The following is a 9,321-nucleotide window of genomic DNA, read 5'->3' as shown; positions in this document are numbered from 1 at the left end:
GGGGGAGGGGGGGGAAGTGTCTCTAGAAGAGAAAATGTGTTGCTTCTCCAGTGTGCACAGTGGAGGGGTCAGAACTGTCTGAATTGGACAGTGTCTGTATTTGGGTTTCCATAATTTAAGCAGTTTAAGTACTTGGCACAGCTTGGCCCATCCCCAGAATTACCCTAGCTGTTCTTCTATCTTCTCTAACCGCCCTTACCAGGAACCTCTGCACTAGAGGTAAATGTTTCCTGATAAGGTAATAATTCCATCCCTCTGTTTTGTCACTACTGTGTAGGCAGAATTGTTTTCCCTCTGCTATAGGTTCTAGTTATTTCAGCAACTAGAAGCTTGTAGTGCTCAAGCTGAACCTGATTTGTTTGTTCTTAGTGACTTTTTTATGGTATTGATAAAACATAATTCTAGGATTGATGTTCCTATAATCTGCTGAAATGGTTCAACATCCCTTTCTAGTTAGTGCGAGCCAGGCCAGCTGTGCTACATCTTCAGCAGTGAGTTCACCCCTCCAGGTAGCACAAGAACCTTACAGCTGTGTGTCAGGCACCGCTGGCAAAAAGGGCTGTCCCCTACGACACTAAACAGGCACCCACAGGACAGCATTGGCCCCTGCAGTGAGCACAGGTTGCTCGCTTGCTGCTGGAAATAGGGAAGAGCTACCTGGCATTCTTTAAAATATCACAATCTGTATTAATTCAGTCGAGTGCTTTTATGGAAGACAAAAAGTCCCTAGAGTGTAATTTACTCTTCTGAATTGTGCTGGCATGAAGACTGTGAAATATTACAGAGCTTTGTTAGCAAGACAGCTTGAGTCTCTGTGCTTAGAGCATGCTAAGTAGGTGTTAGGAATTTTTATACTGGTTAATGTCCCCTGGAAATTGTTCATGAACCTCTCAAATTCTTTTCATGTCAAATATGAAAACTGCAGTACTAGACAGTTGGAGGTTACTGACAAAAAGGCAGTCCAACATAAAAATGGCTCTTCAAGAAGCACAGCAACTCCTGTAACATGGATTAAAAATTAGCTTTTTGGGTATTTCAGGGTAAAGTGATGGCCTGCAAACACTGCAGTGAGATTTTCAGTAAGGAGGGGGCACTGAAGCTGCCTGCTATAAGCACGGAGAATAAAGGCATAGAAACAGATGATGAGAAGGATGCACTGAAGAAGCAGCTGAGAGAGATGGAGCTGGAACTTGCACAGACCAAACTGCAGCTTGTGGAAGCCAGATGCAAAATTCAGGTATGTGGAAGCCAAGTGCAGCAGGGCAGTCTTCGTAACTTCGCTGTGCTCAGTTCAAAATAATTCTGAATCATGCCAAAAATTTGTCCAAAAGAAAGCACATGCCTGTACTGCTTTGTATCTGTGAACCTCTAGAATGATTTTCTGTCTTTGAAAAAAAAAGAAAAGAAGAGAGGTTTGTACATCTAAATATCTTCTGCTGTTTCTGCAGTGTCAGTGTGTCTTCTCTCCCCAGTGCCTGGGAGGTTGCAAGAAAAGTGCTGGATTGTAGGAACTGAGTTTGAGGATGCTTTTTGGTTAATTAATGGATTTTTCATTACTTATGACTATTCTGCTTTCGTAGGAGCTGGAGCACCAGAGAGGAGCCCTTATGAACGAAATCCAAGCTGCCAAAAACTCTTGGTTTAGCAAAACCCTGAACTCTATCAAAACGGCCACAGGCACACAGCCTGTGCAGCAGCCTCAGCAGCCCCTGCCACCCAGAGAGGGAAGTACATAGTTCCAGCTAGTCCCGACACAAGAGCACAAAGAACAACACACCTGAAACCCTGGAGGATCCTTCCAGGGCTCTCTCCTCTTGGGGAAAGGACAAAAGGCAGGAGTGCAGGCTTGAAGTGAAATTCTTCGGTGTTTTTCATTCATTCTGATGTGACCCTTTCCAAAGGGGAAAAAAAATAATTCCTGTTTTATGTTGATTTCTTACTTCCCAAACTGCCTTGCTGAAAGCCACGTTCTGATACCTTCATACTTTTACACTTTATTTTATATGACTAGATGTTAAATAAATACTTCAAAACTAGGTCTTTAATACATGACTAATTGCTCAAAGTTATTTTTATCTTGCATAGAAGTTTTTTTCTTCTTCTAGAGGAAGAGAGAGAATGGAAAATGTAAAGTACTGAAGCATAATCTCTTCGTAGAAAGCACAGTGTAGTTAAGTACTAGTGTGTGTGGGGGTGTCTAGGATAGCTTACACCCTGGGACCATCTCAGAAGTTTACCGCAGTGACTGCGTCCTGCAGAGAAGCACTTTTTGTAAAGCTTAGGCCATAGCAGAGATAGTCATGTGCTCTCTTGGCACAATTGTTTATGAACTTCCCTGATAATTTAGTAGTTTTGATTGTTTTTAATTCAGAAATGCAAGTAGTGCAGTTCTTTGTAGCACTGTTGTTTAAAGGCTCTTTACAGCTGAACTGGAATTTAACATGAAGTTATCTAGTTCCCTTTTTTATTTCATGTTTATACTAAGAATTCCAAGAAATAATTCCTTCCACTGGGATGAAGGGAGAACTGTTCAACATTTATTTGCTGAGATTTATTTGCTGAGAAGCAGAGTGAAGACCTTGCATAGTTTTGACCTTTTGTAAATCCTGTGCAATAAAGGGTAGGTTTTATGAATAAAAGGAATTAAAACCTTTCCCTGGGTCTATGTTCCAATTCAGAATTTGACACAGAAATGAAAAAATAAAAAACCCAAAAGGCTTGTGCTGCACTGATGAATAAAACATCACAGAAGCATGATCCGTTTGCTAGAAGTATTTGGCTAGAAAATGCTATGTTGGTATTACTTATTTTTATAAAAACAAACATTTTCAAGTGGCATACAAACCCAAGACTTTCCCATGGGGTAGACTTCTCTGATGATTCCCAAACCTGTCTGGTTGTTTTATATCTCTTAAGGTAAGAAGATTCAAAAGCATTTGTTTTGACTGAACATAAAGTGTTTATAGAAATACTTATTTCATGGAAAATTAAACTATTGCTTGAACTGATGGAATATTTTTTTAATTCTATCTGTCATGTCTAAAGATGGTCTTGCAGGTAAATATCATTGGACTGAAGGTTTTGTATTAATTGTTCCATTTACAAAATTGTTCCAGGGAGATTAGTTCTGGTCTTTTGTTGTTTTGTTGGTTTTTTTTTTAATTCTAAGGAATGCCATATCTTGTCAGTTTTGTACAATAAAACTTAATGATACCCATTTTATGCTTTGTTGTCAAGCATAATTGTGAGTTATTTTAAACAGGGTAGTACAGATTTAATGTTACCTGTGCCAAAGGAATGATTCTGAAAGGCAGTCAGCTGTTTGAAGTAGAGATCAAAATATAATCACTATCGTGACACAACTATCCTGCAATGAAATTCTCTCTTCTAGGAGTAAGGGGTTAAAAAATTTTAATATTTTAAAATGTACCTGCAAGGGCAGTGATTATCTGGATATATTAATACAGTGAGAAAAAATGGGGGAAAAAGCAGAAGGAATTTCTTTTGCAAATATTAACAAAGATCTTTTTCCCTGGTCACTCTCTTGCTAATATATTTGCATAAATGTTTCCATTCTCTTGACTACCTAAACCTAGCATTAGTCATTCACTTGACAGTTCCACTTCACAGTAAATTTAAATTTCCACTCAGTAAATTTAAAGTGATGTTTAAAAATACCTGGTAAAACATCTGATTTTTACATTTGAGACAACTGTGCTGATGAGTGATGCTGATGGTTTGACACGTGTCCAAATTTCTCATTTCATTTATCTTAAACCATATTTGGAAGTGGATTTAAAACCTTGATTGGAAAAATGCAGTAATAATTAAAAAAAGGAAAAGGTTAAGATTGTGATTCCCTGAGCAGCTGAGTTAACAGCTCACTGCTGCTCAAAGATCTCGCCCCTCCAACTCCCTGTTGTACAGCCATGTCCTTTGTCCTTGTTATGGCATTTACTGGAGATGACTAAAACCAAAAAAATAGACACCCCCGGGTTAGTCTTTTAATGAGTTTAAATCATCTCAGAAGATCCAGTGAGTGCAAGCAGATCGTGGGAGTGGGACTTCCCCAATTCATCAAAAAAAGAACTGTTAAATAGGCTCACCACGTTTCATGGAACTAGCTTTGACACAACATCATCTTTCTCAGTGAAGCAGCTCTCTGACTTTAGAAGTTGAGTTTCTGTGACAAAAACATGTTTGCTACCTGTTAGCCATGACAATTTCAAAACTTGTAGGATGGAAGCTGTCTTACATCAGCAAGGAAAGTTTCAGAAGGCAATGGCTGCATTATCACTCTTGGCAATGACAGAAAGGCATTAAACAACTTTCACCTTCCATCTGTAGGTCCAAGTTAGCATTTGTAGCAGTGGAATTTGGAAGAGTAGTATTTACGTGGAAACTGTGTCTTCTCAAGACTACTGACAGAATATGAAAATAGCTCTATGGCATTGTCGCAACAAGCATAGTTATATTCAGAAACAAGCAAAAGAGCAAGACCGCAGGATTAAACCAGGCAAGCTAATATTCTACCTGCTGACTACACAGGCTATTGGGAAACAGGTTCCTGTGAGAAAAGCAATCTGGGTTTTAATTAGCCCTTTCAGCAGTGGGTGACAGAGCTACGTGCACATGTATCCCAGCTCAACTGATCTCTCAGGGATAGCTGGCTTGTCATTTAGCTTTTCAGCAGGAAACAGCATCAAAGTCTCACTGAAACTGTTATTTTCATGTGGTACTGGAACAGTTAACGTAGCTTCTAAGTCTGAAGTGATTAATATTTTTTTCTTGAGTCAGTGTTAAACTATACGTCCACATCAAACTTATTAAAAGTAATTTGAATTTTATAAATCTATAAGTGGAACTAAATCTTATTTTTTAATTTTATTGAGAATGAACAATTCTGAAATAAAGCCTTTACTTTGATTGGGGACAAATCTCCAAAGAATATTTTTAGTACAAGTGTTTTATCTCATTGGATGCTGATCTGTTCCTGAGATGCCCACTATGGGCGAAAAAAATAAAAAGTACTTTCTTTCACTTTAAAAAGAAGTTGTTTTTACTTTGACTGCAACACTTTACAGGATAAATGAAGCAAGGCTGATTTAGTTACATGGTACATCTGTGAACTAGTCTCGTATTATTTTTGTGACTCAAACTTAATATTCTAAAGTAATAGGACTTCACTTAGTTTAACAAATCCTAAATGTACCCAGACAGAATTAAAAATAATAAAATAGAAAATATAATGTGTGCTGTTAATCCAAGAAACTGAAAAATCCCTGAGGTCCATGTGCATTAATGTTTAGTAAAACCAGTCTCAGGAAAGGTAGTCAGCCACATAATCAGTACTGCTGGCTGACAAACACATCCTGTCCTGCCTGTTAATTAGTACAGCATTTGCTACAGCTAAGTTACATTGCTTACATAGGTAAGTTGCATTGCTTACTTAGGTAAGCAATTTTTTTTTTCCTTGTTAGACATTTTAAAGAACTTCTCTCAGCTAGCCCTTGAAATTTCTTTTAAGATAGATGCTTTCAACTGCACCATTGTTTTAAAAACAAGTCAAACCCAGACATTTACATGGGGAGAGGGAGATGGTCAAGAACATCAGGAATTCAGCCCCTTGATAAAGCATGAAGTATTCTGTTGACTTCAGGGTCACGATGTCACATAACACATTCAGTTAGTGGTGATTTGGGAGTAAAAATCTCAATTTACTTGCACTGAAGTATCAAAACTTGGAAGCTACGTAAGTCATGCTTTCTCCACAGGATAAAGGTAGGGCTGTTCCCTTCCTTCTATTAAGTAGTTGCAGTGAAACCCATAAAACTACTTGCATGTGTGGGAGAACTATACCTCTTATTTTGATTCACTGTTAGACTCAGGGATAATTGGCATACTTCTGCATAATCAAATAAGCCTGTTTTACAATGCTGGTTTTCTTCCAACTGCTTGAGAGAAAACCTTAGTACGTGTTGTTGTGGGAGGGACTATCGTTGCTGATGCCCTGCGGAATGTGCTGTGGTGCAAACCCCTGCCTGCACTAGGCCTGTAATGCTGAGCACCCCCAGGGCGGCAAGTATGCCCAGTGCCAGGCATCACGTTGTTCGTGCAGATAAAAAGGCCTGAGCTCAGTTATTTTTCCCGTCTCTTATGCTAATATCCTACTGGGAGCTGTCCCATTACCTCCTTCCAAGTAACACTACTAAGGGGGGACACAGTGAAGCACTCAAGTTTGGACCTTTCTGGTTAGGCTAAGCCTACATCACAGCAGCCTTTAAGAGTGAGCTAATCCATAGGTGGGTCTGGGGAAATTCAAAGAATTTGCAACTGGATAAATAATACTCAGCATTGATCAAGACCCTATCTTTCCCAAGTCAGAATCCTACATAATTTATTTCAGGATTGTGATTTAACATGTACATGTTAGTCCTACAGGAATACAGGGCCCTCCATTTCTCCTGGATTCCAGCTGCTTTGCTACTGAATGTATTTCATGCTATTTTTACCTGAAAAAGAAAAAAAGATATGGGTAGAGAATTAGGACATTACTTCCTCTTATTTTCTTATTCAGTGGGACTTGCTTTTATTTAACCTGTAAAGGAATATATATGTATCTTTGGAAAACTATATCTTATATATATAATAATATATAGGAAACTGAATCACAAGGGGATAAATACATCAAAAGGATTTGGTATCATAAATTTCAGTTGTGATTTGATACCACCAGAATCCTGGGCTGTACTAATTTCCTTTCAGTTTCTCTTATTTTTGTATTTTATATAATACATGGATGGTACTACCAATGCAAGCAAGAGCAGATGTTCTCAGATTTTTCTCCAGATCCCAATTCCCTCCCTTCAGTAATCCCTGGGTTTGCACTGCTGTTGACACCACCTTCAAAAGCTGTGCCAGGAGCTCTCCTGAGCTTTGGGAACTGTCGCTTTCCCATGAAAGAAGAGTCTCTAGCTTCCCTGAACTGGGAAAAGATGGCACATGACTACAGAAAAGGGTCTAACCAAGCATGATCCAGGTCCCTTGGTGCCTGCCATTCAAGGTGGATTCACTCCAGCACACTGGAAAAAGAGCAGCTTCAAAGCTCTGGCTCTGTTGCAATGCAGTTTTCCAGGTTGGGAGTTGCAGTTGTTATGTGGGGCGTCCCAAGTTCGCAAATCCTAGAGTTAGGAAAAAAAAGAGTGTCGTAGTGATATCAGACTTTTAACAGAACTATTCAGTACTGCCAGTACTTGTGTAAAAAATCCACGTATTATATAAAGTATATTATGGAAATATAAGTGTAATGCTTGTTATTAAAAGTGCAATTCAATGTACATGGTCACAACAAATGTTTACTTTTTTAATTGTTACAGAATTGTTTGGATCAGTACCTTGTTATCATTGTGTGAACGATGCCTTGTAAAATAAATGGAAATGCAAACAAAATGGGAAGAAGGTGCCTAATTTCATAAGATGTTTAGTTAAGAAATGCACATGCTACATAGCTAATTCCAACCCGTTCACTAGGACAATGTCCTCATTCACAAGGGGTAACCTGTTCTGCATGGGTCTGACAGGCAGGTGCGGTGCTGGAGAGCGAACAGGTCACCCTGGTCCTGGGCTCCAAACACTAGCCTGAGGTTTCCAGCACAGAGAACGTGCTGGTAAATACTTTTTCTTAAAGGTTGTTGATGCATAGGAATAGGAACAGGAGCTGTTGTTAAGGTCTTCATGCTTCCCTGCAGTACACAAGAGAAATACACAAGTGAGCTGTGAGGCAGCAGGCCTGAAGGAAGAGAGATGTAGGGAGCAGAAGGAAACTGCAAGAAACTGAAAACTGACTCGTAACAGAAGTATGGCTCAGCAAGAACAGGACAGAACAGTCAAAAGGATTCAAATGCTTTATAAAACCATTTTTCCATGTAAGCAATTGCTCTAGGATTTCTTTTTTATTATTAGAGATGAACAGCCGTTGCTCCCAGATAATGGGAAAGCACAAAGCACTTCAGAAGATACAAAGGCAAAGCGGTAGAAAAGCTGAGGACTACCAGACATAACATTTTATATTGATTTACCTCCACATGACTATCCAAAAACAGTTTGTCATCAGTTGCTATCAATGCCTGCAGACAGAAGCAGAAGGAATGGCAGCTGCGTGCTAGATAGAGGCCGCATGCTTTCAGAGTCCTCTCAGATGCTTTCCTCTCCGTCTCTAGAGCTGATGAGCACTGAAGAGCTCTTGGCGCTGTATCTTGTCTGCCGGACTGACTAGACCACGATCCTTCAGCCGAGTTTCAGTACTCCTCCTAATGCTAACATAGCTCCTTTTCCCCCTCCTGATGTAGGAACTTCTCAGATTTTTCTGCCCCGAGAGAAGGCCTGCCACTTGGCTCCTTGTAAGAATGTGCAGAAGAAATCTTGGCTTTGCCAGGCTCTCTTCTGTTTCCAGCCAGTGGAGGATGCAGCATCCAGGTGTTACTGCAGCTTTATGCAGAGGAGAGCTGTGGAACTTGTTTTTACATTTCAAGAGTGACAGCTCTTCCACGTGAAAGAAGTGTGAAATGTTCCTGAAAGAAGTGAATTAAACGTTCCTGCTTTAAGGAAACAAAATAAACATTGGCTTTAAAAATATCTCAAGAAAAAAAGCAAATCACAGGTTCACTTAAAAATGAATTTATGTTTTGATGAGAGCATTTTCTCCTCTAGGCAGAAATTAAATTATAAAGCAATACCAATTTAAATTCTAAAACTATGAGTACTTCCTAATATAAGACCACAGCTGAGCGTGGAGAAACTCAAAGTAAATTCCAGTTGACCATATTGTATTTTCTGGGTAAAAATCAGCTAGCCCAGCTTAAAATGCTATTCCTAAAGATGGACAGGCTGAGGGCCAGTCCTGTGAAAATTAAACATAACCAGAGTTAGTTATGCAGATTTTTCCTGACCCTTTCTCAGCTGCGCATCGTGGAAGCACTGGACTAGAAGGTTATAATAAACGCTTCAGTACAACGTAGTACAATGTATGTTCAAACTGCTGTGTAGGATGCAGATTTGAACATAAATCCTTGGATTCAGGTTTTCTATGAATTTGACTTCATCCGATCTTATCTTCCCTCCATACCTGTACAAAACAAACCCTTCCTTACAGATTGATTCCTGGATGTTCTCTTTCGAAGAGGAAGAGAAAAAACAAACAAACAAACAAACAAACAAACAGTAAAACACCCTCTTTTAGAGAAACCTGGTTTTTGAATGCTGAAGGGTTGAATCCTGCCTGGGGTTCGATCGTTTATAAAAGACATCTAGAGTGAAACCCTG

At 39.3% G+C, this 9,321-nt stretch overlaps 1 protein-coding gene across 7 annotated transcripts in view; it reads left to right on the top strand.

Moving 5' to 3' along the window:
- Window positions 1–3,836, top strand: part of RABGAP1L (RAB GTPase activating protein 1 like) — a 280,747-nt gene extending 276,911 nt beyond the window's left edge. For 6 of the 7 annotated variants that reach the window (XM_026853549.1, XM_026853550.1, XM_026853552.1 and 3 more), the window contains 2 exons: window positions 1,040–1,237; window positions 1,581–3,836. In XM_026853549.1, the coding sequence (XP_026709350.1) occupies window positions 1,040–1,237; window positions 1,581–1,736 (354 nt within the window). In that variant the 3' untranslated portion in view covers window positions 1,737–3,836. The remainder of the gene's footprint in view (window positions 1–1,039; window positions 1,238–1,580) is intronic. The other variant, XR_003398896.1, reaches the window with a different exon arrangement.
- The last annotated feature ends 5,485 nt before the right edge of the window (window positions 3,837–9,321 follow it).

This window comes from Athene cunicularia, assembly GCF_003259725.1.
Source record: "Athene cunicularia isolate RWA chromosome 8 unlocalized genomic scaffold, athCun1 chr8_part1, whole genome shotgun sequence".
Classification (NCBI taxonomy): domain Eukaryota; kingdom Metazoa; phylum Chordata; class Aves; order Strigiformes; family Strigidae; genus Athene; species Athene cunicularia.
The sequence above is the reverse complement of the archived record's forward strand: the minus strand, read 5'-3'. Positions and strand labels throughout refer to the sequence as shown.